Source organism: Anguilla anguilla, chromosome 15, assembly GCF_013347855.1.
Source record: "Anguilla anguilla isolate fAngAng1 chromosome 15, fAngAng1.pri, whole genome shotgun sequence".
Lineage (NCBI taxonomy): Eukaryota > Metazoa > Chordata > Actinopteri > Anguilliformes > Anguillidae > Anguilla > Anguilla anguilla.
Window position 1 is genome coordinate 30645286 of NC_049215.1, and position 26512 is coordinate 30671797.

Consider the following 26512-nt stretch of genomic DNA (forward strand, 5'->3'; position numbering starts at 1 on the left):
TTACTGAACAACTTCCACCCGCACAAGATCTTCTGTGCTTTGCTGGATGGTGAAGGAGAGAGCAGAACTGTCAGAGATTCCAATGAACTCATAATCTGGGGAAAAAGGGAAGATTTTGTGTATTTATTCATTTTAAAACATTTCAGCACAATGTGATGTAATCCCATATGACAAAACATAAATATTCATATTTGAAATAATTTCCCCTGTATTTCAATTTTTTCCTTCCCTAATGTGAAATCACCAACTAAGCCTCTAAAATCAACCACTGCGACACACACCTGCACAACAAGCACTGTGGTTCAGGTGTGGAGCTCCAACACCACCTGACAACACACCTCTGTACAAACAGCATGCCTCCAGAACTGGGCTTTGGGAAGGCTTAAATATCCTCTTTATATGGCTGCAAATCTCAAGCATTTTCATTGCATGATGGCCAAATGCTAATTTCAGTCTTCTGTATAGTAATTCTTATAAGTACCTGAACTGCAACAACAGAGTAGTTAGGTGAAAAAGATATGCCATTATACATTACATTTATTTGGCAGACACTTTCATCCAAAGCGACATACAATAAGTGCATACCAAAGGTCACTGGAACAACTACAAAACACAGGTCCGATAAGGTACAATACTCATTTTACATACTCATTATACTTTTATGACGGGAGATATAAAGATGCTTAGCAACTTGACAGGGGCAATCTTGATACTGGAAACATTACATCACATTTTTAGGAATAATTCTGCAATGCCAGGCAGGAGGTTTTCACTGGTAAGCACGCTTACCTTCTGAGAGGATTGCAACTCTTACCGCGTCCAACAGCAAGGCAGGCGCTAGATAAATGAGCATGAACACCTACCTGAAATCGCAGACCCAATTCTCAGTGTAATACCTGAAAAATAAGTTTTGTAGTTGCATGACAGCTTGATTTTACCCAGACTGTTGTACTTGGCAGTAAAAGTGACTTTATCAAAATAAATATCAAACCAAATAGTCGTGTCACAAATTGCCATTACAAAACTTTAGAAACCAAGAATCATGTTGTACAAACAAGATGCACGTTAATTCATTTTAATGTCCATCAGTATCCCTGTTTGTATCACAGGTTAATGCTTAACAGGACAGTTGATAAGTCTGACGTTATTGCACTCTTAGGATTACGCCTACTGGATTTTTATCCCTAATCTATACCAAGACCCCCTGGATCAGAGGTTCCCAACACTGTTCCTGGAGATCGTCCGTCCTGTAGGCTTTCTCACCAACCCAAACAAAGCACACCCCTTTCAAAAGCTAGAGATTTCAATGAGCTTTCAATTAGGAAACCCAGGCGTGTCAAATTCAGGTTTAAATGAAAACCTACAGAACAGTACATCTCCTGGAAGAGGGCAGGAAATCACAGCGGTGGATAATAGCATCTGCTAAAGGCCAACAAATTGAAGACAGACCCCACCCAGAGCACACAAAATTGATACAAAAAACCCCCAAAAAAGTCAGTCAGTCTTCTCATATTTTATTCATGTGGTTTTTCCAGAGGTATGAATTGCATGAATTGGGGACAGTAGGCAACATGCATCTCAAAAAAAAAGAAAAAAAAGTTCACTTGGAGAAGCGTTTAAGGGAACGTCTACAAATTTCTGTTTTGACCATGTCTTGTGTCTTGGCCATAACACCAGACTTCCCTCAGCTCTGGTGAAAAGACAATCTTCTGAGTCCCTTCCACTGGTAAAACACAACATGTCCTTCAGGGTCAGACTGTAGCGGCTTTCTGAAATAAATAGGACAGGAATGTAATCCCGGCAGGTCGTTCCTAACAGGCACGGCGGGAATTCGGCCTTCAGTCTTAATCCAGGCTTGAATGTAAGAGATGAGATAGCGGGGGCAGAGATGTTCATTGGAGAAAGACAGGGGAGGAGCCCACATTCCATTCAAAATATACAACAAATTAAATAAGATTTCAAAGGAGGCTAGAAAAAGAGCAAAAGGCAAGTACAGAATGCGTCATGGAGAGACAGAAAATGAAAGGGGGTGAGGGTTCTGCTTACCATCATGCCAATAAATCTTTCTTGTATGGGGGGGGAGAGAGAGAGAGAGAGAACACGTTGGAGAGATTGAGAAACGGCCAGAGAGAGAGAGCATCGATTCAGTCCTCCGCAAAAACTCATTTCTTCTTCTTCTCCTGCGTGGAGGTGAACCAGGCGTCCAGCAGCTTCTTGCTGTAGTAGATCTGCCAGGCGTGCACCTGCACGGCGATCACCATCAGCAGGTACATGACGGAGACGGCGGAGAAGCCGAAGATGAAGCGGTAGGCCTTGCCGTGGCGGTACAGCTGCTGCGCCACGGGGAACATCTCCATGCCGCCGTAGATGAGCGGCGCGATGCAGAAGAGGCCGGCGCTGATCATGCCGATCACCAGGTAGCTGATGTTGTTGCGCGGCAGGGCCAGGAAGCTGAAGACGGACGGCACGATGCTGAGCAGGTACGGGTACTCCCACTGGTAGGGCGCCGCCACCATGTCGCGGGACACCAGGTCCAGCTGGCTGACCGTCACCTGCGCCGCCACCAGGAGCCAGAGCAGCACGTGCACGATGTTCAACTTGCGGACCTCCGACTTGAGCGCCACGCTGACGGGGGGGGAGAGGGAGAGAGAGAGAGAGGGAGGGAGGGAGGGAGGGAGGGAGGGAGAGAGAGGGGGGGAGAGAGAGAGAGAGAGGGGGAGGGAGGGAGAGAGAGAGAGAGGAGGGAAATCGAGACTCGCATTAGGCCAGACGACTCGGGCCTGAGCTGCAGTGTAGTGAAATAGTTAGGAAGGTTGCAGGTTCGATGCCCAGGTAGGACACTGCCATTGGTACCAAGGTACTTAAAACTGCTTCAGTGTATATCCAGCAGTATAACTGGACATTATGTAAAAATGTAAAAAGCTGTGCAAGTGGCTCAGGATAAGAGTGTCTCCTAAATGGCAGTAATGAAATGTAATGCTTGCAACAGGCTGCATCACTGCTCCAATGTCCCACACACAGACCATGTGCGCTCTACAGTTGCGTAAAAAGCCAAGCAAGGGCTGAAGGTATAGCGGGCTTTTATAGCAGCAAATAACAGAAAATAGAACACAATAGGTAAAGAACTCAGTTTTCCAATCCTGCCGATTCTGATATCATGATGCATCAAGGCATAAACTTTTGAATGTCTGAGTGTACATACAAATTCAAAGCAGGAATGAAAAAAATTACTAAAATTTCAGATGTGTACTGTCATCCCAAGTGAGGTTATTTGGCAGGGTATACAGATCATGAGATTGCCAAGGTTTACATTTATCAACATTGTTACAGCTCAATAATAAAAGCACATAAACTAATGGAAATTATATATCAGACGATTCTCAAGAAATGACAAGACTGTTGCTGAAAAAATGATAATAAATAATAATAAGCCTCCCATAGTTAAGCCTGTTGTGTAAGATATTAAAAGATGATCAAGTGGACATTGAAACCAGACAGAAAAAGCTAATGATCACACAAAATATCGACAAACACAGTCAGAAAGACAAAGATGAACAGATGCAGACCAGCAGACAGAAAGATTTATATTTTCAGCGAAGTGCCGGTGAGCGCAAGGACAGGAACAGCCTGACAAATGAGAACAGACCGGCAGACAAACACTAGGCCAAGGTTACCTCATCTGGTAGTGAGAGGCCACCTTCTCCCGGTGAGCAAAGTCACTCCCGTCAGTGCCCGCGGCTCTTGGCCCAGCACGAGAAGCCATGGTGGACACCTGCTTACCCAGAAACCCCTGCAACGCAACCATTTCCCTCATGTCCAAGCGATAAAGCATACTCCGCAAATACAACAAATAACAGCAATATACTACAGTAAAAATATTAACTCTGATAAGGCACGGTACATGTTTCTAGTTTGTAAGTTAGCTAAGCAAAACGTAGTTAATGCATAGTGGTTAGCTAAGCTTTGTTTTCAACTAGAAGCACTGGGTATTTCGTTATATTTCTAACAAATGGCTTGCTCGGTAGCGTGCATGATTAGCTGCAACTCTGACTGCATGCTTGCTATCGACAGCTAGCCAGCTATACCCTACAGAGCTACCTTGCAACTAGCTAAGCTACAACATAGCCTCACTCGGACTACAAAGCTGAATTTGTCAACTCCAACAGAGACTAGCTGGCTACTTACTCTGTACGTCTTCTGATGATTTGAAAGAAATCTTCGTGTGTACAATAACGAGCGAAATCAAACAAATATACAGTGCATTTCACCCACAAAGACCAAGTTGTATTGGCGTTTTACTTCTCCGGCAAACGCACAAGCCGGAAGCTAACGGAATGCTTTTTTTTTGATGACGGCGCCGACGACATATCCTGTACCATAGACGGTACTGTACCCGTTTGTTCATGATGTAAATCCGATTCAAGTTTCTGAAACTGGAATGAGCGTTGAATTATTTTCAAAACGTTACATTGTAACATTGTCGAAAATTCAAAATAATCTATAGAATCCCATTTAATAACAAATTGCAACAATGAATTAAAAAAAATGTTATTGTTATTGTTGTTAACAATAAACCTTCAAAGCATGCAGAAAAGCGTGCACATATAGTCTCCTCCAAAATTATTCTTAATTCTGCGCATTTTTAAAAATCAAACCAAAGTTGACAAACCATAGCTGGACAAAATTGTGAAGTTGAGATTTGTGGAGAAAATTGAGCATTACACAGAAAATGAAGTTGCTATGCACAATAAAAAACACGTTCAAAGGCATTTAAAAGTACATTAGTAGTAACATGCGCACAGATGCCTTCTGGTTTACAGTTTGCAAGCAGCACAGAACACAGTTATGAATAGAGATAATTTCGTTGGCGGAGTAAGTAGAGCACTTACATTGCAATACCTCCTGCACGTCCTCTTATATTACATTCTTCAAGAGATCGTGCAGCTCTCCGGACTATAAGCACACGACCCAGGTGGGACTTGAACCCACAATCCCCAGCTCCGGAGGCTGATGCCTTATCCATTAGGCCACTGGGCCAATGTGCAACCTGGTCGTAAAGAAATATCCACGTATCACTACTGTTGGTCGCTGTCTGTTAACATTGCGTCCTCAGAGTCAGCTGACTTGAGAAATGAATACTTTATCCAATGCCTGTGTTTGTGGATTTCAGTGTTACCTGATCAGATTACCCGATGGTCTCTGTCTGTTAACATTGTGTCCTGTTTTTGGAAGTGAAATGAGTGTGAAATTATTTCCTAAAGGTTACATTGTGATATTACTGAAAATTCTAAATAGGCTATACAATCCCATTTAACATCAAATTGCAATAATGAATAGGAAAATTATACAAATAAAACCTGCATTATTAACAATAAATCTTTGGCAGACCACTTCTGAGCATATAGAGAAACGTGCACATAATATACAGTTGCCTTCATGATTATTCTTAATTCTGTTCATTTAAAAAAAAAAAAAACTAAAGTTGATAAATTATACTTGGATATATTTGGAAGATGAGATTGGTGGAAAAATTGAGCATTGCACAGAAAACGAATTTGCTAGGCACTATAAAACAATTATTTAAAGGGATTCCTCAATAAGTTGATAGATGCGTTTAGTAATTATCCACACAATGGACTCAGACTGCTTCTGGTCTACAGTTCATAAGCAGCTCGCAACATTGGCATAATTTTGTAGATTGAGCAAGTCATGCACTTCTAATGCAATATCTCCAGCATGGTACCCTTATATTACAGTTTATCATGCTACTCGCTGCACTATAAGATCACGACCCAGGTGGGACTTGAACCCACAATCCCCAGCTCCGGAGGCTGATGCCTTATCCATTAGGCCACTGGGCCTGTCTGGGGGAATGTAACATTATTTGATCAAGCTTGCATATTCTACGAAAATCAGACAATAATGGTTGTAAAGCTTTGATAATGGGTATCAGGCCTGGGTATCTTGGTAGAGCAGAAGCCCTGGGGATCAGCCCTGGGTATCTTGGTAGAGCAGCAGCCCTGGGGATTAGCCCAGGGTATCTTGGTGGAGCAGTAGCCCTGGGGATCAGCCCTGGGTATCTTGGTGGAGCAGCAGCTCTGGGCGATCAGCACACGCTGTTAGCTGGGAGTCAGTTCAGCGCTGTGGAGAGAGCGTTCCCACAGCCGGAGAGACGGATGTAACTACTCCATCTCCCATTGTTCCGCTCATTCATAAAAAAAGCCGGGCCCTGTCGCGTGGCTCCAAGCCTGCTGATGGGGCAAGAATTAAGCCAGCACTTACCCCCCCACCCCACCCCACCCCACCCCACCCCACCCCACCCCACCCTACCCCGTTTGCATCTGCTCCTCAGAACCTCAACAATGCCCCCCTCCCTGCGCGTTTGTGGTGCGTCTGTCACCTCTGGACTGGTGAAACGGCCACAGAGTGGATTTCCTGTAAGCCATGCTCCGGGGCTCTTCAAAAGCCCCACTGGATTACAGTAATACTGCTTTCATGGGGAATGGCATCAGGCCCACACTGTATCCTGTGGCAACAGGTGCCAAAGGGATGGAAATACCACTCAGTTTTCAAATAAAGGCTCAGACTGTGTACTCTATACCACACAAACATGCAGATTACGCTTACCCACAATGCACATCTACTGACTAAGCTATTGTGCAAGTACACACACGGACTATGCTATCATATGGTACATACATATTGACTGCCATCATACACACCGATACTGACTATGCTATTATACACACACATACTGACTATGGTATCCCACAGGCACACAGTGATATGCTATCATACAGACTCACACTGACTGTGAATATAAATCAAATCAAATCATCAAATCGATTTATTTTCGTACTGTGCTTTTTTTCTCACTTTTTGTTTAGAGAAAACTGTCACAAAGATGCTTTACAGAGCGCAGAAGGTAAATTGAGCAGAAACCAGACCTGAACCCCCAAAAAGCAAGCGAAATAAAAAAAAGTGATAGAGAAAAAAAACACCCCAAACGGAATACAACCTTGGGAGGAACTCAGCTACAGAGGAGGAGTCCATCCTGTGCTGGCCGGTCCGATATATAGTAAGGGTAGAATGGATGGTAACAAATGTAATAAGGCATCGATCACAGTAAATAATCAAATGAGTTGAGCAGGTTAAAGGCTGAGGTATTAAACTAGCTGGTAGTAGGATATCAAAATGAAGAGATGTATAACATGCAATTCAGAGGGACAGCCAGCTGATTTCAGTAATTAGTTTGACTTCCTGGCAGGAATTGAGCTAATTCGCATATTCAGGTGATTTGAACAAAATACTGGGGAAGACATTTACTTTCTGAACCTAGATTTTCCACCTCTCAGTTTGCTATACAATAGTTATAAGGTACTGTACCAGGGGTCATGAAAAATGAATTTTAAAAAACGATCCCTTGAACATGAGACAATCCCTGGTGAATAACAGGGATGGTCGGGGTGATGTTGGTGGCCGGGTAAATCTCTTTTATGAAAGAGGACGGGTTGCCCAGCTCGCTGTGGGGCCCTGTTTGTTTTGGCAGAGTCCCGCTGGCTCTCCAGGGCTGGCACAGGGTCCCGCCTGCAGCTTGTTGTCCGCTGGCCCACCGCGGGACAATTTATGCTGACTGGCCTGTCCCGCCATGAGATAATGGCATTCCAGAGAGATCCAGGCTAAAGCCCCTCTTTCTGCTCTACAGGTATATATAGAGGGGGCGTACGGGGCGGAGGGACACTCGACTGCTCTGCCCCTCCTCTTCGCCTCCGTTTCCAAAAGTGCCAGCACTCAGAGAGACGCCAGGCCAGACACCATGGATATCACCATCCAGCACCCCTGGTTCAGACGGCCCCTTGGATCCATCTACCCCCCTCGCCTGTTCGACCAGTATTTCGGGGAGGGTATGTTCGAGTACGACTTCCTGCCCTACGCCACCTCCACCATCAGCCCTTACTACAGGCACTCCCTCTTTCGCAACCTTCTGGAATCTTCCAACTCCGGCATCTCTGAGGTAAAAAAAAAAAATTTTGAAACCTCACAAAGTATAAGAACAAGCTTTTTCTGTTTGGTGTGTTACAACACATATGACCTGGCTGCTAAGATACAGCAACATTATTTAAATTTTTGTAATAGTATTGTTCTTTTCAGCTTGAATCTTTTTCTTTAATGAAAATCAGTGTGTGTAAATGGGCCTTTGTTCCGGTTCTGATTAGTGTGGAAAGCTATGTTATTATTTATCAACAGTAAATAATCACATGGCTTTCCACACTTACCAGAACGGGAACAAATCTCTTACTACAAAAACCAAAAAAACAAAAAAAGGTCAAACTTCAGAAGTATTTTTGTCTTATATGTACTGTAGGCTTAAAAATATTATTTCTATTACTTTTTTTTAAATGAGACAGCTTGCCTCATTTCAAGATTTGTCAATGGGGTTAGAGTTTCACTTGACAAGCAGAAAGTAGTTTAAAACAAGCTGACATTTTCTACTACATTTTTCTAAAAAACAAGATTTTAAGTCTCATTACACGACTAAAACACTTGCTAAGACAGCCTTTTTTTCCGGGGCTGCTTTGTATGCTCGAGTGTGATTTGGGACCTCAGCTACTGTGCCTATTATTATTATTATTCTTATTATTATTAATAATAAGTAATTATAGTATGAGAAAGAGGGCAAGAGTGAGACAGAGAGAACAGCAGAGAGGGAGAGGATTACCAAATACCAAAATGATTTAACCCTTTAAGATCACAAATATGTGATTAGAGTGTTCTTAACTGAACATTCTAATGCTGATGCAACAATCACTGCTGGCAACTGAAAGCAATAGATTTCTAGAACACATTACATTACAGGCATTCTGAAGACGCTCTTATCCAGAACGAGTTACACAACTTTTACATTGTCTCCATTTAAACAGCTGGATATATACCGAAGCAATGCAGGTTAAGTACCTTGCGCAAGGGTACAACGGCAGTATCCTTACCCGGGAATCAAACCTGTGACCTCTAGGTTACAAAGACCAGTTCCTTGCCCATTATACTAATTCTGCCACCCACTGACTTTTTGGGTTAAAGAGGTTTTCCCCAGGAGTGCGCAGGCTAGTGCGTCACCGCTAGCCATGCAGTAGCCAGGCGGGTAGAGAAGGGATGAAGGCATCGAGTTATGCGGCTGATTGTAATCCTCCTGTGCACACAGGTGGGCTTCAGTGAAAGGAATTGTCGCTTTCAAGCATGCGCACGCCACCGCCCTGTGGACAGTGCACCGAGTCGAGTCAGGAGGCAGTTAAAATCCGGCCCTGCAGATTTGGGGATTTGACAGCTTGTGCATTGCATTTGGGAATGCTACGGCACTGGAGGGCATTTCTGGGCATCTTTTCTCTCCTTGATTGTTTCATTTCAATCCGTTTGCTTAGCGTTTTCTTCTGGGGGGGGGGGGGGGTATGGGGTAAGGCGAGGGTTTGGGTAGGTGCTGAGGGTCAGGAGAGCTGCTGGATGGGCTGATGCTATAATGGGATGGACTATCTTTCCCACGGTGTGATGCTGCAGGTTTCTCAGCAATTTTTTTTATTTTTTAAAACAGAGATCCACTCTCTCTCAGTCAGCTTGGCTGCGCTGCTCTCTGTTCTGCAGGTGAGATCCGACAGGGACAAGTTCACAGTCTACCTGGACGTGAAACACTTCTCGCCCGAGGAAATCAGCGTCAAGGTCATGGACGACTACGTCGAGATCCAGGGGAAGCACGGCGAGAGACAGGTGAGAAACAAGGCCATGGGTGGGCAGGCCGTGTCAACAGTGACACCTGTCAATCACCTGTCAAATTAATTCGCAAACCACGGCTGTATTTCCTGATATGTGGGGGTGGGGGCGGGAGTGTTCAGCCTATGGAAAAACCAGACAGGGCAGCAATGCAGCAAATTAGCGAAGCAACTGAACAGAATAACATAGGTTGCAGGTTCAATTCAATGGTAAGCCACTTTTCAGTTGAGAGCTTAACAACTAGCACAGCTGCAGATGATTAACAGACACAGCACAGCTGTTGGTTGTTGGCTTTGTCAGCCCTGGTTATAATGCACACAGCCTGCTTTGCCTCAGAGTGACTTATGAAGTCAGTTTGCTATTTTTATTTAAATATTTAAAGGCTACTGTCCCGTTGTTACACATTTTTACAGTTGTGTTCACCCACTTGCTGACGTTATGTCACGGCTATCGCCATGAGACAGGATCTCGGGTCAGATTTCAGATGCTGTATCTTGCATTATAACGTGCATCATCCAAGCAAAACAGTTGTGTCCGTTTGTACGGTGTGCCTCCAACTATGTATTTCCTGATGATCACAGTATGTTATATAATTCCTGCATTGGAGAATATGCCCAGGAGTACACAATTGCTAACCTTTCTACTTTTCTAATTTACGTATATCCGTAGCTTACATTCATGCAGTTGGATATTGACTGACTTGTTTCCTTAATTATCATCAGCTGTGCTGGCTCTTAATCATCCTCAGCTGTGCTCGCCTGTAGGCGGGGCTGCCACTGTCCGTGGCACCACAGTACACAGACATTGGTGTAAGACTGCAGTGTTATAAGCTGAATGAAAGTACATGATTAAAGTGCAACCAAGGGCAGCATTGCACTACACTTCCCAGCATTCCTGCAGTGTCCCATCCAACTGAACATTATAGCTGTGAACATTAGCTTTGATTACAGCATTTATTTACCTGTGCTGTGAGACAGAACAGACAAATCTGAATGAACAGGAACAAAATAACAGGACAAACTGACTGTTCAGGGCCAGCTTTAGGAGTCACTGTGATAGGAAATGTGACCCTCTGTTATCTGTGAAACATGAGGCTATGGCATCATTTCACCGCCAGATTACATACGTCTCCAATACTGCTGCTTACTGTCCTTTCCTTCCTCATAATACACCGTCTTTGTTTGGGTACAGATGTTGACATTTATTCTACGTTCACCAATATCTGGAATCTTCCCTCTCAAATTTTTTTTTTCTTCCTTGTACTTCCGGGGATCCAGGATGACCATGGCTTTGTCTCGCGCGAGTTTGTCCGCCGTTACCGCCTGCCCTCCAGCGTGGACCAATCAGCAGTCACCAGCACGCTGTCCTCCAACGGCCTGCTCATCATCTCTGGGCCAAAGGTCACCTCAGGACCAGAGAGCGTCCGCAGCGACCGCAACATCCCAGTCGTCCGCGACGACAAGACCAGCTCCACACCCTCTTCTTAGGGGGGTGGGCGTGTCCCTTCAGCTGGCGCGTAGCAGAGAGGGCGTGAGGGAACGGCAGTTGCCGAGGGGGGTGTGTCTTCAGTAGGACCACTGAGGTGGGGTGGGGTGAGGGGGGTAGGGGGGGTTATGAGGCCAAATCTATTCTCTCTATCCCACTATACCCCCATGAGCCATCTCATAGTCATCTCAGTGCATATCTACTTCATTTTATTCTGCTTTTGGTCATATTACTATTGTATTATCAATATAATTAGGGTTATTATAATTTATTTCTAGGCTGGGTGGAGGAAGGCTGGTGCCAAAAAAAAAAACAGAGAAAGACAAGCGAATGGAAGTCATAGATCTGACGGGAAAACAGAATGGATACTGAGGTGTCCACAGCGCTGAATCACCCTCTCCCTCACCCAACAAACTCTCTCTGTCGCTGACTATAAAGAGACCATACGCTAGCCGCACCACACAAACACATCATCCAGAGCCCAGAAAAACTCTAACTCTGGGGAAGATGCAGCGTTCTCATACGCTAGCTAGCTCCCGGTCTTCCTCTGCATAAAATGATGTGTGTGAAGAACGAGCCGCGCTTCGAACCCGAGACAGAGACGAGGAGAGATTGAGCTTTGATTTAGGCTCACGCTAAGCCATTCACCACAGAGAGCATTTCCCACCACTGAGAGCATTCATCCACCTGGCTTTGTCAACTCACCCAAATCCTTCTTTTTTTTGTCATTAAAATCCTTCCTGTCCTGTAGTTTTTGCCCTGTCAAACTGATTTTCTGGCACCCGAGAACCTGAAAAGTCTCCTAAAAAAGTCAATAAAGCTGTTAAATTAAAAAAAGACAAGTGCCCACTTGTTTGTTTTAATGTGATCTGTATTTGTGAAGCATCCCAACTGCCACAGAGTGTCCTTGGATGCCAATGAGACAACAGTGAAAAATATCTTTACCAGCAACCTCTACTGTGTGCACTATCAGGGTGTGCTGCATCTAACACATTCTCCTCTCTCTACCAGCTAGCCAATGAAAAATAGTCCATGTTTTACAAACACTGAAATGAACCTTTAACACAAGCATAGTCTAAGTAATAATAAGATTTTTTTTAAACTTTGTATTGTATTCAGATAAGAACTCCACTTGTTTTCACAAATATTATATTATAATAACAAATTATAAAAAAATATAACTTATCATAACTAATTATACAAATGCAACCCTCATTATTGAAAACATGAGGCAAGGAATGCAATCACAATCACAACTTATAGCAGTGTATGAGAATGATCCCAGAGGGAAACTATAAGGGTTTCCTTTATGACCATAACAAATACACAGCAACCCAATGAGGTGGAACTGCACCTGCACATTAAGTATGAAATAATAATGCATTACTGCAAGCAAACAGTGCAGCAAACAGCACAGTCCACTGCCTTGAACTGTGTGCAGAGAACAAACCGAATAGACTGTGTTTTTATGTGGTTTTGCCACCCCACGGGCTCTCTCCCCTACAGTGCGGGGCGGGTTCCTGTAGGGGGCGCTGTCCGCTCTCCGGGGCCTGCTGAGCTGGGGCGAGGTGGCGCAGGTCCTCCAGCATGTCCTGGGCAGCCTGCCGCAGGGTGGCGTGGGGGCTGGAGGAGAGCTGGCGTATCCGGGCCAGGGGGAGGCGCTCTCTCAGCGCTGGGGCTAGCCCCGCCTCCTCCAGCGCGAGCGACTGCAGCAGACGCAGGGCGTGGAGGCACACCTCCCAGTCCCCGTCTCCCAGGAGAGGAAAGAGCAAAATTAAACGTTTAAAAAGGGTCTCTCCACTCAGAATAAACCTGACCATCTTAAACTGACCGTATCATGAGAGTTCTGATTAGCAGTTCCTACCCTGCAGTCTGTCAGAGCTCTGATTGGCTCTTCCCACTTTGCTGCCAATGAGTGAGTTTTGATTGGCAGTTCCTACCCAGCAGTCTGTGAGAGCTCTGATTGGCTCTTCCTACCTTGCAGCAGACAGCAGATGAGTGGGAGAAGTCCTGGGCCCTCGCTGATGTACTGCAGCCCCTTCACACTGATACTGACGTTATACAGAGCCATCAGCATTAACCTGGACACACACACACACACACACACACACATTATACAGAGCCATCAGCATTAACCTGGACACACACACACACACACACACATTATACAGAGCCATCAGCATTAACCTGGACACACACACACATTATACAGAGCCATCAGCATTAACCTGGACACACATTATACAGAGCCAACAGCATTAAGCTGGACACACACACACTATACAGAGCCATCAGCATTAACCTGGACACACACACACACACACACACATTATACAGAGCCATCAGCATTAACCTGGACACACACACACACACACACACATTATACAGAGCCATCAGCATTAACCTGGACACACACACACATTATACAGAGCCATCAGCATTAACCTGGACACACACACACACACACGCATATTATACAGAGCCATCAGCATTAACCTGGACACACACACACATTATACAGAGCCATCAGCATTAACCTGGACACACATTATACAGAGCCAACAGCATTAACCTGGACACACACACACACACATTATACAGAGCCATCAGCATTAACCTGGACACACACACACACACACACATTATACAGAGCCATCAGCATTAACCTGGACACACACACACACACACACACATTATACAGAGCCATCAGCATTAACCTGGACACACACACACACACACACATTATACAGAGCCATCAGCATTAACCTGGACACACACACACATTATACAGAGCCATCAGCATTAACCTGGACACACACACACACACACACACGCATATTATACAGAGCCATCAGCATTAAGCCGGACACACACACACTATACAGAGCCATCAGCATTAACCTGGACACACACACACACACACATTATACAGAGCCATCAGCATTAACCTGAACACACACACACACACACACATTATACAGAGCCATCAGCATTAACCTGGACACACACACACACACACACACATTATACAGAGCCATCAGCATTAACCTGCACACACACACATTCTACAGAGCCATCAGCATTAACCTGGACACACACACATTCTACAGAGCCATCAGCATTAACCTGGACACACACACAAAATTACACAGAGCCATCAGCATTAACCTGCATGCACACACACACACACGCTTTTACCCAAATGTTGGAAAGACTGGATCTTCCCAAACACACAATCAGGAGTAATTTGTGTAAGTTTAAGGAGCACAACCTTACAGACCAGCGCATTATGTGCACTGCACAATGGGAGTTTTATTATTGAGACCAGGTGCCACTAGGTGGTGCTGTCTCACACTTTTAACTTGGAGCAAGCCCCTGGCTTCATCATGCCCAGAAGCTGTGTCAGCGTGTCCAGCAGCACAGGGGCGGAGGAAGCCAGGAAGTCTCGCCCACATGTCACCGCTGCAATATCTGATGGGAAAAAGGGGACAGACAGTCATAGTGAGGGGCCCAGCTTTCCTTGGTGAAACTCTTTCCATGACAACAGCATCAAACATACCAGCAATATCCCATCTCAGAAACATGGCTTTACTGCCAGGTCAGGTTTTACACTAGAGACTGATAACATCTGAAATGAGGCTTGGTAATGTTAGAATTTTCTAACTGCCCTGAGGCTCAGATCCCCAACTAAGGAAATAACTCACATGTGCAGCTCGAGAGCATGTTTCTCAACCAGCGACATCACTTCCTGTATTTGATAATCACATGGTGTCTGAGTTTGTGTGTGTGTGTGTGTGTGTGTGTGAGCATGTGTGCATGTGTGTGCACAGGTCTCACTGGTGATGACTCCAGCCAGCGCCAGGACAAACTGGTTGTCATGGGAACAGAGGTCCCGCTGCTCCATCTTCCCATCCTCCCCCAGAGACTTCACAAAGCTTTCCAGAGTCTGGCCTGCTACTGCCAGGAAAGGACCCAGCTTACCCTGCAGGGAGAGACAGAGACCCAGCTACTGCCAGGAAAGGGCCCAGCTTACCCTGCAGAGAGAGAGAGAGACCCAGCTATAGCCAGGGAAGGGCCCAGTTTACCCTGCAGAGAGAGAGACCCAGCTTACCCTGCAAAGAGAGAGAGAGAGCGAGAGAGAGAGAGAGAGAGAGACCCAGCTACTGCCAGGAAAGGGCCCAGCTTACCCTGCACAGAGACACACTGAAACAAACACATGCACACACACAACACACTTGCGCATCCACACAAACACACACACATGCAGACGCGAGCACCAAATGGAGAGACTCTGGTTGAACTTTTACTAAAAGTAAACGGAAAGATTTGGGACATAATTTCATGGTCCAGTTTAATCAGCTACACTCATGTCTACGCAGAATCTCTCACAGTGATGCAGGCTGGATTGATGGTGCTTAGCAGCTGCGGGCTGCGCTGACTGTATTGAATTTCAGGATTAAAGCCGGGCTCGCTCACGTCGGCCAGCATGTCCGTCACGGCCGCCTCCTTGCTGGAGACGCTCCAGAGGAGTGTGCAGGCCGCCGCTCCCAGCTCTGTGCAGAACTCCGCCTGCTGCCGCAGCTGCTCCCGGCTCTCCCACAGCTGCTCTCTGAGGATCAGCTTCTCCTGCGAACGCACACTGAACACCTCTACCGTCTGCACCACTAAACGCCTCTACCGTCTGCACCACTAAACACCAATGCCTTCTGCACCACTAAACACCTCCACCATCTGCACCACTAAACACCTCTACTGTCTTTACCATTAAACAGCTCCACCGTCTGTACCACTGAACACCTGTACTAAACACCTTCACCGTCTGCACCCCCCCCCCCCATCCCCATCCCCATCATCCTCTCTCCCTTTTCACCTCCCTCTCTCCCTCAGCCTGGCTCTGAGCAGCATCCAGTCTTGAGCGGAGATTCTGGCACTCCTGTCTCAGCTGATCCTGCTCATTGCAGGCCTTCACTACAGGGTGACAGGGAGAGAGAGAACGAGAACAGACAAAAAAAGGCGTGAATGGTCATTCATGCAAATGAACTCCGAAGGAAGAACTGAGATGAGGATCGAATCCCAGCTGGACAGACTACAGAGCCACTGTGGTCCCCAAATGTGTTGGGTAATGGAAAACGATAATTTTATTCTATCGTCTTTTGGAGAAATACTGGTGTACGTACGTCCAAAACTGGGGTCAGTAGTCGAAATGGAACCGACTCAATGCAACGCAGTAAAATATAACACGCAATTATCTTCCACATGCAGCTACAACAGAAGTTCTCTTGCGCAATAAATGTACTTTTTGTCACGAAAAAAGACGCAGCATCTACGGAAATTAGGCTATAACCACATTGGTCATAACAACTGTCAAAGTGTGAATGTTTCATGATACATGATGCAAATAAACAAATATAATTTAGTAATTAATTATCGATAATAATTGACGACGCATCAAACTACTTCTCCAATTTGATAAACTGAAGTCCTAACAGACCCAGAAAAGTAGCGCTCCACTGAAATATGACAGATACACATCATGTACACACTCAATGTGCACGGGACGTCGACATTATGTTAATAATAGTCTTACGTGTTTCGGCAGCCCGCGCTTTGTGGAGCAATTCAATTAGATCCCCATTGAGGACTTTAGGCAAAAACTCGCGCAGCTGCATGACTTCAGTTGTTAACCTTTCCAGATCTCTTTTTCGGACTCTGACATAGTCTTCCTTGAGTGACATTAATGTGAGCTAAGTTAAATCGAATAAAAAGTGACGTGGGCCCAAGTGCTCTGGACTGTTAGCTAGCTAGCTCTTCATTTAATTCAATTTCGACAGTTGCTGTATTATTAAACGATATCTCAAACCAGGTTTCAAGATAACAGAACTATAAATGCTTAACGTATACTATCAGCAATTTACATTTGGTCTCATTTTATGCACGGTCAAAGTGTATACATTTCCTAGGTTAATGTTTCGGAGAAAGTTTCGGTTTTTGCCTAAACCCGCGCCTAACGAACTGTTCGGGCCGTGCTGGTTACAGTACGAGTGAAATGTCACTGCGCACCCTGCTGGCTGGAGTTAATAATTAATAAATTATTAATTTCTGAACGGTAACCAGGGTGATTAATGCGTGAGAAACATTCCATTTTATATGCAGAACCGTATAAGCTCTATGAGGATGTTTGTTTGTTAGATGAGGACGGTGCCTAAAGTTTGTGATATGGATAGTATAAGGGAACAACAAACTCAGAATGGTTTCACAGTCAGTTTTAACATCAGTAGACTTTCAGAAAAGCCGAAAGAACAGCATTGCAAACATTACTTTCAGTTCCCTTTTCTCTATCGGGCGCATTTCACCACACTGGGTTAACTTCCCAGTGGATGAAATCTGGGAGCTTTACATTTTCTGGCCCAAAAACAAATATACAAAAACTCCGCAGAAAACTTTTAGGATATTCCGAGTTTGCACAAAGCGTGCTCAAGTGAAACACATCTCAGTGACGTTATTAAAGTCAAGAGTAAGAATCTTTTGCAAGTTGTGTCCTTTCTGCTTCCGGTTTCGTCACCATATGCACAGTTTACTTCCAACGACACACAGAGTGCGCGATGGAGTTTGACCTAATAAGTACAGTTCGTAGTCTTGGTGTTAACCTACTACCACGGTAGACAGGTCAGCTATAATCATAGTTAATGAATAGTTAGCTTACTAAAACCGTCAAAATACTTGTATGTTCCTATGGGCTATGTCATATCTGTAAGAATACTAGCCTACCAGAACAGTCGATCTCCAGCCATGTTATATCGTGAAGCTAGCGAAAACTTCATAAAACTAGTGTTTTAAATGAAAGTAAAGTACAATATTGATATTTTCTCCGCTTCGCGGCTGATGGTGAATAAGCGGCGAGTTCCAATAGCCATGGCTGACTCCGCAACGATGAAGAGACCCGATGTTAAATTAGTTCTCCTCGGGGACATGAACGTAGGAAAAACCTCTTTGCTCCATCGCTACATAGCAAGAAAGTTTACAGAGACGGTCAGCACCGTCGGAGGGGCGTTCTTCTTGAAACAGTGGGGACCCTATAACATTTCCATTTGGGACACCGCAGGTAATAGGCTATTTTGTTGTTAATTTCAGTTGTCTTTAGTTCAGTGAAATCCAAGCTAATGTGTTCTATTAATACTTATAACGGGAACCCTTTTTTTTTGACTGCTTCGCAGAGAAGGAATGTTCTTGTGGCTCGGAAACTCGTTAATCTCAGGAAATAAACACACTGACGTCTCATCTTTAGTTATTCGGAATGTTCAAAGAAAATGAACCATTTAAGGTGTCGGATAGCAAATATGTCGTTATAATGCTATTGACTAAACAGTAACTGAAAGCAACGGAGTTCCAAAACAATGTCTTATGTATTGAATGGCATCTCTTTACACTACACATGGGCTAGTAGGCTACATTATGACAGTCATAGGCCTAACTGTATTATTCAATTTTATGCTGCACAAAACTGAAAATGTAGCCTATGCAAACATGACATAAAACGGTAATTGCTAATACGCGAATTGGGTTATGGCGATACACTCAGCCTACGTGTGAACACAATTCCCAGTATTTTGGTCTAGATCGCGTGTTTTGTTTCCTGGTTTGCAAACAGGAATTTGTGTTCTTGAAAGTTGTCTGACAATTTAAATGCTTATACAGAAATGTCAGTGACAGATTTGCGGCAGTTTTCCGTCAGTAGAGATAAACAGTGTGTTCAACTGAATATTTAACTGGTGTCATCTTATTACTGGCCAACGTTCACATAATTACATGACAATTGCGAACACTTGTTTGAAACTTACTCAATAATGGTCTTTTGCAGTTGAATTACGGGGATTTCTACTGTTCAGAAATAGATGAACTTAATTTGTGACCCCGATCGGAAGAGCAGCCAGGGCAGAGTCGCTTTATGCAGTGCCTGAGCGGGGAGTTCAGTGCACGCAGAAAAACCAGACGCCGTAGAGAAGCAAGATGCATGACTGAACTCAGCTCAATTTCTGAGCCAAGAAAACCTCACTTCCTATTTAACACCTAAAATTGTTTTATTCTTTTATTAGTGTGCAGGAAGCCATGTTGAAAATGCATAGAAATGTTTAAAAAAAAATTAAACTTAAGTTGTAGATATTCAACAGGTTTACCATTTCTACAGCTTCCAGCAGCTCACCTATCACCATATCTTAATTTGGAGTTTACTTACATAAAAGCTTTCAGTAGCGCGGGGGAAAAATTTTGGAATTTGAATATCGTTATTAATGTCACTCAACCAACAGACCATAACGTAACAGGAAGTTGTTGAATGCTGGTGGTAGTTTCCGGTGCTTTATTGCGCTACAAAACGAATTACCCTCGTGTACTTTGCCATGGTCCTTCACGAATATTCATTCATCCTCAAATAGGAATGTTTCACTTTCAAACGTCAAAAGTAAAAGGCTATCCCCATTGCTCTGTGGAGAAAAGATGCAAGTGGCCTCGTTTCATAACAAGAGCTAACTTCCCAAACCCTCACTTTGTGTCGTGGACCTTGATATGACCCTAGCTACACCGACACAAAGGTCTTAGCTAAATAAAGGGAGGGGCTGTGGCTGTAGAGAAGCCAAGTATGCGCTGAGCTCCCACAATGCAGACCAGAGCAGAACAGTGGGAGCTACTGTACCGTGTTCTGCATATTTCCAGAACAATGCAGTGTTGTGTTACCCTGCTAGTGGAACACACTGCTTTTCTGGGTCTGTTGGGACTGCCTGTGTGTTTCTGCATACTTTCTTTTACAAGCTCTTTGTTTCCTTTTGGGTTTTTTTTTTTTTGCACACTGGGGCATGCAAGAGTGTGTGGGTATGTGTATGAGTGTGTACGTGACTATATGTGTGTGTGTGTTTCTGTGTAATTTCAGGTCTAGAGCAGCTCCTGTGCAAGTTTTTGTGTAGGCTACATGAAAAACAGTGTTTGTGCTTGAGGTTTGTGCACGTTCATGACCGCATGTGTAACTGTATATAGCAGTGTGTATGAGGTGCAGGTTGTGAAGTGTGTGTAACTGCGCATGAGTCTATCTGCAGGTTGTGAGGTGTGTATGTGTAACTGCCGGGTCAGGAGGTGTGTGTGTAACTGTGTGTGTGTGACTGCAGGCTGTGAGGTGTGTGTGTGTACCTGCAGGTTGTGAGGTCTGTGTCTAACTGTGTGTGTGTACCTGCAGGTCGGGAGCAGTTCCACGGGCTTGGCTCCATGTACTGTCGCGGTGCGGCGGCCATCATCCTGACATACGATGTCACCAGCTGGCAGAGCCTGGTGGAGCTGGAGGAGCGCTTCCTGTCCCTGACGGACACCGCCAACGAGGACTGCATCTACGCCATCGTGGGGAACAAGGCCGACCTCACCGACCCCAAGGCCCTGGAGGCGGGGTCTGAGGAGGGGGCGGAGCCCTCGGAGCGCCGGCCCAGCGTTCGCAAGCAGGTGCAGCGCGAGGACGCCATGGCGCTGTACGGGCGCGTGCTCAAGTACAAGCTGCAGGACGAGAGGAGCAGCCAGCCCGCCGAGAGCATGTGCTTCGAGACCAGCGCCAAGACCGGCTACAACGTGGACCTGCTGTTCGAGACGCTCTTCGACATGGTCCTGCCCTCCATCCTGAAGAAACGGGCGGAAAACAACTCCCACACCGTGGACCTGGAGGACCGCAGGGACGCAAAGCGGACCAGGTCGGGGTGCTGCTCTTAAGCCGCACGCCCATGCCAAGTTCAGTGTGTGTGTGTGTGTGTGTGTGAGAGTGAGAGAGAGAGAGTCGGGCGGGTGTGTCTTGTGTCTTCACACGCATTCCCAGCAATATGACTGCTTTATGGATTATAGAATAACACAAACGTGCAGTAAAGTTTATACTTTTGTAAATGATAATGACCATCTTCTGAAGAAAAAAACAACACTGGTGGGGAGAAGAGTTAGGCGCTCAGTGGTACATTAAATCTGACAGTGCTCAATAACGCAGGTCAGATTTGCAGTATCGTTCAACATTCATGGTGGCGACTGCACATGCTATTTTCATATCGTTTCACATTTATTTTTGATAATTTTGTGGCATTAAGCTGGTGTTAAGACATCACTTCAGCCACTGAATCATTGAACCACTTGTTAATCCCTGTCATAGCCTGGTAGAGTACTCCAGTAGCATCGTTTTTTTTTTTTTCAAAATATGATTTTATTAATGAGACAAAAGCAGTATAATCAAACCATTCTGTAATCTTTGAGAGTTTGGTAATTGTTTTGCCTTTTTTATTGCAATTTTACATTTTCTATCAAAACTTTGTATTGTAAAATGTGTATTTAAGTGTAAATTTTATATGGCTATTTTCTCACTAATTGTAAAGAATAAAGATTTTCAATGTATTTTTTCCCCCTGGATTTATTATTATTAATTTTTTAAGGTTACATTTTTTATTTTACTAGTAAAGATTTGGTAAGGCACAATATTTCTGTTCATAAAAGTCTGAAGTGGACGTAGGCAGGTACTTCATGGGAAAGTTCATATTTCATAATTCAGTTTCAGTATCATGTGCTGTGGAGAAACGTGTATGTCATAATTTAGTTCCATTATTGTTCAATATGGGTACATTCATGTCATAATTTAGTTACATTATTGTTTAATATGGGGATATACATGTCATTATTTAGTTCCATTATTGTTTAATATGGGGACATTTGTATGTCATGATCAGTTTCAGTTCTGCCTGTGATTGGGTGCAGTTTGGAGATTCCGATCTCTCAGACGCACGATCATGGGCTGGAGATAAAGCGCCTTCAGGCATCTGAAGTGGTGTGCAGCTTTGCCTCATTGTGATGTGAATCTGAGGTTGAAATTGGTCTAATAAACACAGATTTAAAAAAACGGCCTCAGGAACTGTAAGCAGGTTACAAACGGGCATGCCAGAGAGACACAAAGCAGCTGTGTCTCACGGTCAGACAACAGCACAAATCAAATTCTCTGACAGAAATCCATAGGACCTTTATTCAGCATAATTACATCAACGAGCAGAACAAAAACACGGGTGTCTAACACTGATTTGTAGCGTATGTACACATAAGGCCAGAAGGCTTGACTTAACAAGGCTGAGTGGGCTGAAGTAAAGAAATGAGTACAAAGTAAATAGCTTTTCAGTGCATTTTATATAGATAAAATAGTTTCAAGAAGTCAAAACCTAGTTGTTACATGTCTGTAGTTTCACTGTTTAGCTGTAAAGTGTTTAAAGAAACCCATTCTTGACACTAATGGTGGACATTGAGACTCATGGCACATGTTGCTATCATTTTGCTTCTAAGAAACAATAAGCCTGTTAATTTTATGAAGCTTCTTTGCCATTTATTTCTAATAAATGTCAAAAGTTGTGTGAGATAACATAACTGAGGATGTTAATACTGAAAACGGATTTCAAAACACAAAGTTCATTTGGAGTTTTTCCACAGTGGGAAGTCATGAGGAGTTAAAAGAAAATGTAATCTGTTTGGCAGGGCAGCAGCGTAGTATAATTGTTAGGGACCTGGGCTTGTAACCCAAAGGTTGTGGGTTTGATTCCCAAATGGTGCTCTACCATTGTACCATTGAGTAATGTACTGAACCTGAAATACTTCAGTAAATAATCAGGTATAAATTAAATGTATGTAAAAATTTGAATCTGTGCACTGTGCGTCAGTGTACTAGAGTACCTGCTAACTGTTGAGATGTTATGTTCCAAAAGCATGAATCAAAGATGATTCATAAGGTTCAAAAGACACTTTGGAATGTATTTCCTTAACTTTCACCTTAACATTAGAGCTTCAATAGCATGGCTGAATTTTTCCCAAACAAAAAAGAAATCCAATGAACCTTTATTGATTTTAAGAATGCTTGACACTGCTCAGTGCTTGCCAGCTTACCCCACCCATGTCTATTTTCCCAGCTTTGGTCAAGTATTCTGGTTGCTGATTGGTTCTCCTGAACATGGTAATTTTGACCACCTACTGCTGTGGTCAAGACCACAGCCTAAGCTAGATGTTAGGTTGCAGGGCTTCTTGCAACAATTTCACTGCATGAAACTCAGAGTGGAGTGCAGAGCCCAGGAGTAGAGCATGTAGCGTATACAGACTACCGCACTGTGCACTGTCCACACTGCCAATGGACAGAGTCGGACAAATGACGACCAACCACAGGTCTGGAAATCCTCATTCTAGAGTTGAATCACACCAATGTGGATAACATTCTCCACAGGTTTGTCCCTTAACCCTTCTAACAGTCAGCACTATGGCCAAATCAACTTTGTGTCTTGAGGTCCCAACAGTAGAGTACTGGTGTGCTTAGTGCATACGATTGCGTTTCAAGTCCCATACACCAAATACTGTATGATCTACAGTCTGTAAAATGTTAGTACTATTGTAAAACTTTATTGTTAAATACTGTTAAATCTGCTTGTTGTACTACAGAAGAAAAAATATAAGAAGAGATTTTTAAAACCACAAGAAACAGTGCATAAAGGCCATTTTGGGAGGGTCTGTATGAGCAGGTGGTCTGTAATGCAACTGAGGTAATAAGTTAGGGGGAAAAGCACCTTTTGAAAATGAATACAGAACAGAAAACTCTCACAGGACCTAAACATACTCTTGGGCCTCGTTACTGAGCTGGGTCACCTGATTTCTGCACCTGTTTCAGGCCTTCTGCACTCATTCCACGTCCTCGTTCTGGACGCGGCGGGATGAGATGGGGTTCGGGGGGTGCACTGTCCTCTGCTTTGGGGTCACAGGTTCTTCATGCACACCTGGCAGCGGCTGATCCGGGACAGGAGCTGCCCAGCCTTCAGGGTCTCCATTTCCGGGGAGCTCTGGAAGGACTGGTCGATGGAGGTCAGCCAGAAGCTGTGCTCGTTGGCGAAGTAGTGGCAGGTCCCCTTGGCGCCGTTGCACTCGATGAAGGGCGTGGTGCGGAAGTCCTCCAGGCAGGAGCCGGGCGACACCAGCGACTGACCCCCTCCTTCATCACCTGCCGCTGTGTGCTGTGGGAGAGAGAGAGCATCACACAGACATACACACACACACAGAACACACAGACACACATACACCCACACACAAACACATACATACATCCAGTACACACAAGCGCACACACACACAGACACGCATACAGTGCACACACACACACACACATGTACACACAGACACACGCATACACACACACAGACACGTGCACACGCACGCATGCACGCGCACACACACACAGACACACATACACACAGACACATAAATGTTAATGATTTACTTTGATTTATGTGATCAATTATTGTGGCATATAAACACCAGAGTAGCTGCAGGATAGTAGCTTTACCAGGAAAGGGTCACTAAACCAATAAATACATTTTTATATGATTCCAAGTTCTGGAAGCTAAGACCACAGGCCAAAAAGTCATTCAGTTTAACATTCTGAATAAAGGAACAAACGCAGGCTCACCATGAGGAAGGAGTAGCCAATCCAAAGACTCCGCCAGCCCGCAGGGCATTGTGGGATAGTGACGTCCTGGCTGTGCACCGCGATGGCCACAGAGGGCGCCTCACACACGGAGCAGCGGCTGATGTAGGGCTGGATCTCGTCTTCCACCACAGGCATCATGGGAATGGGGGCGGTGGTAGACAGCCAATAGGATTTGTCGTTGCGGCTGGCGTAGTAGCAAAGGTCGCCAGGGTTGCAGTAGATGAAGGGCATTGTGTTGAACCGAGGGAGGCAAGATCCAGCCAGGCCTGCGGAAAGGAACATGGCAAATGATTCTACAGCGTCTACAATAACTGTGCAATAACACAACATGTTTAAACACAGTAGCTAGACCAGAGGTGTCAAACTCCAGTCCAGGTGGGCCACAGTATCTGCTGGTTTTTCAGTGCGTTTCACCACAAGTGATTAATTTAAGTCATTGATTAGGTAAAGAGTCTACACACCTCGTTCCCAAGGCCTTAATTGGCTGCTGATAGAAAGGGAACCACAAATACCTGCAGATACTGCGGCCCTCCAGGCACGCCTGAGCTAGGTGATGGACACTCAGATCTGGCCCTCGTTTTCTTCTCTTCCGGGTAATTAACTGAACAGTTATTGCTACTGATTGGCCAGGCAGCCTTCAGACCAGATTCCCAGGAAAAGGGAGGATGGAAAACCAGCAGTTCTCAGCCATTGAGGACCATGATTGGAGTAATAGGGAGCTAGACACTGAACCTTTGAGATGGGCAAGCTGAACAGCTTCTGGACAGTGTAGTCCACTGTCCATTACAATCACTATCCAGATGCTCTTACCCAGAGCAACTCCACAATAGTGGAAAACATCAGTCATAGTCTCAGGAATACAGACGTGCGACATCACCAAGAAGGCACAGAAGGCCCATTGATAATCAATAACATTAATGTTATCCTAACAAAACAATAGTTTGTATTGTAGCTAGGCATGCAATGGCAGAGCTACTGCCTAAACACAGTAGGCAGAGTGATCATCACAAGCCTACCGCAGACCGCTTAGGAACGCCAGCATGGCTGTTCTCAGTCAGCCGTACTGATGCGATGCTGTGCTGAGCTGTGATAGCATACTGTGAGTGCAGACGTGATTTGACTGGCAGACGACAGACTCACCCAGGTCCTGGTTGTGTGCCTTCTCCTGGCCCTCCAGGTAGAGCAGGCTGTACCCGTCCCACAGCTTGGACATGCCCACAGGGCACATGGGGGTCTGCTCTGATTGGCTGTGCTTCACCAGCAGGTACCCCACGCTCACGCTGCGCCCCGCCATGCCAGGAATCCCGGGGGTACCTGGGCGACCTGGATTACCTGAGAGAGAGAAAGAGAGACGTTGAGCAGGCAACTCCACCATTATACTGTCCCTAGGTCCCAAAGCTAGTAGCTTACATTGTTATTTTTTGTGGTTACTGCTGTTTTTTTTTACCATTATTATGATTGTTCAGAAAGCTCCCCCCCCCATTACTGTGAGTACTAACACCCAATCGTTTACAATATTATTGTTTGAATAGTTATGCAATTGCTGGTAAACAACTGCTTTCTCAATACTATGCTGATGTGTCATCATGCCAATAAAGCTTGTTGAATTTGAATTTGAGAGAGAGAGATATGAAGAGAGTGAGATGGGGGAATGACAGAAAGAGACAGAGAACAAGAAGAAGAGGAAGCGAGAGAAAGAGAGACGGGGAGAAGAACAGAGAGCAAGAGAGAAAGACAGGAGGACAGAGAACTGACCAT

At 44.8% G+C, this 26512-nt stretch overlaps 5 protein-coding genes and 2 non-coding genes across 9 annotated transcripts in view; 2 read left to right on the plus strand and 5 right to left on the minus strand.

Annotated features, from left to right (window-relative positions):
• Window positions 1-1971: 1971 nt before the first annotated feature.
• LOC118214151 (protein jagunal homolog 1-B) lies at window positions 1972-4350 on the minus strand. Its single transcript, XM_035393791.1, has 3 exons — window positions 4186-4350; window positions 3675-3790; window positions 1972-2625 (listed from the first exon to the last, which is right to left on the minus strand). The coding sequence occupies exons 2-3, from the start codon at window positions 3761-3763 to the stop codon at window positions 2163-2165; spliced, it is 552 nt and encodes a 183-aa protein (XP_035249682.1). The 5' UTR covers window positions 3764-3790; window positions 4186-4350; the 3' UTR covers window positions 1972-2162.
• A 614-nt stretch (window positions 4351-4964) lies between these two features.
• Window positions 4965-5037, minus strand: trnar-ccg. Its single transcript has one exon. It is a non-coding gene; the product is annotated as a tRNA-Arg (tRNA).
• Window positions 5038-5788: 751 nt separating this feature from the next.
• Window positions 5789-5861, minus strand: trnar-ccg. Its single transcript has one exon. It is a non-coding gene; the product is annotated as a tRNA-Arg (tRNA).
• A 1159-nt stretch (window positions 5862-7020) lies between these two features.
• Window positions 7021-11309, plus strand: LOC118214152 (alpha-crystallin A chain-like). The gene is made up of 3 exons (XM_035393792.1): window positions 7021-8014; window positions 9634-9756; window positions 11037-11309. The coding sequence occupies exons 1-3, from the start codon at window positions 7817-7819 to the stop codon at window positions 11244-11246; spliced, it is 531 nt and encodes a 176-aa protein (XP_035249683.1). The 5' UTR covers window positions 7021-7816; the 3' UTR covers window positions 11247-11309.
• Window positions 11310-12076: 767 nt separating this feature from the next.
• Window positions 12077-19321, minus strand: hsf2bp (heat shock transcription factor 2 binding protein). Of its 2 annotated transcripts, none has more exons than XM_035393787.1 (7): window positions 19083-19321; window positions 16115-16212; window positions 15721-15870; window positions 15082-15226; window positions 14598-14715; window positions 13222-13325; window positions 12077-12994 (listed from the first exon to the last, which is right to left on the minus strand). In XM_035393787.1, coding segments are annotated over exons 1-7 (900 nt in total). In that variant the 5' UTR covers window positions 19084-19321; the 3' UTR covers window positions 12077-12710. The 2 variants fall into 2 exon arrangements, with proteins under 2 accessions (XP_035249678.1, XP_035249677.1); XM_035393786.1 differs by lacking the exon at window positions 19083-19321 and adding an exon at window positions 16832-17803.
• Window positions 17821-21648, plus strand: LOC118214150 (ras-related protein Rab-20-like). The gene is made up of 2 exons (XM_035393788.1): window positions 17821-18346; window positions 20468-21648. Exons 1-2 carry the CDS (start codon window positions 18082-18084, stop codon window positions 20983-20985), a joined length of 783 nt encoding a protein of 260 aa, XP_035249679.1. The 5' UTR covers window positions 17821-18081; the 3' UTR covers window positions 20986-21648.
• A 591-nt stretch (window positions 21649-22239) lies between these two features.
• LOC118214146 (collagen alpha-2(IV) chain-like) overlaps window positions 22240-26512 on the minus strand; it is a 59470-nt gene continuing 55197 nt past the window's right edge. For both annotated transcript variants that reach the window (XM_035393783.1, XM_035393784.1), the window contains 3 exons: window positions 25895-26086; window positions 24734-25020; window positions 22240-24281 (listed from right to left, as the gene is read on the minus strand). In XM_035393783.1, coding sequence (XP_035249674.1) covers window positions 24027-24281; window positions 24734-25020; window positions 25895-26086 — 734 coding nt within the window. In that variant the 3' untranslated portion in view covers window positions 22240-24026. The remainder of the gene's footprint in view (window positions 24282-24733; window positions 25021-25894; window positions 26087-26512) is intronic.

Excerpts from the sequence above, each read along its gene's own strand:
- LOC118214151 (XM_035393791.1), bottom strand. The coding sequence starts at position 3,763 with ATGGCTTCTCGTGCTGGGCCAAGAGCCGCGGGCACTGACGGGAGTGAC. Across the intron at positions 2,626-3,674 it reads GCCTCTCACTACCAGATGAG|CGTGGCGCTCAAGTCGGAGG; the intron begins GTAACCTTGGCC and ends CCCCCCCGTCAG.
- LOC118214152 (XM_035393792.1), top strand. The coding sequence starts at position 7,817 with ATGGATATCACCATCCAGCACCCCTGGTTCAGACGGCCCCTTGGATCC. Across the intron at positions 8,015-9,633 it reads CCAACTCCGGCATCTCTGAG|GTGAGATCCGACAGGGACAA; the intron begins GTAAAAAAAAAA and ends TCTGTTCTGCAG. Across the intron at positions 9,757-11,036 it reads GGAAGCACGGCGAGAGACAG|GATGACCATGGCTTTGTCTC; the intron begins GTGAGAAACAAG and ends CCGGGGATCCAG.
- hsf2bp (XM_035393786.1), bottom strand. The coding sequence starts at position 16,979 with ATGTCACTCAAGGAAGACTATGTCAGAGTCCGAAAAAGAGATCTGGAA. Across the intron at positions 15,871-16,114 it reads AGGCTGAGGGAGAGAGGGAG|GAGAAGCTGATCCTCAGAGA; the intron begins GTGAAAAGGGAG and ends GTGCGTTCGCAG. Across the intron at positions 13,326-14,597 it reads GCTTGCTCCAAGTTAAAAGT|GTTAATGCTGATGGCTCTGT; the intron begins GTGAGACAGCAC and ends GTGTGTGTCCAG.
- LOC118214150 (XM_035393788.1), top strand. The coding sequence starts at position 18,082 with ATGAAAGTAAAGTACAATATTGATATTTTCTCCGCTTCGCGGCTGATG. Across the intron at positions 18,347-20,467 it reads TTCCATTTGGGACACCGCAG|GTCGGGAGCAGTTCCACGGG; the intron begins GTAATAGGCTAT and ends GTGTACCTGCAG.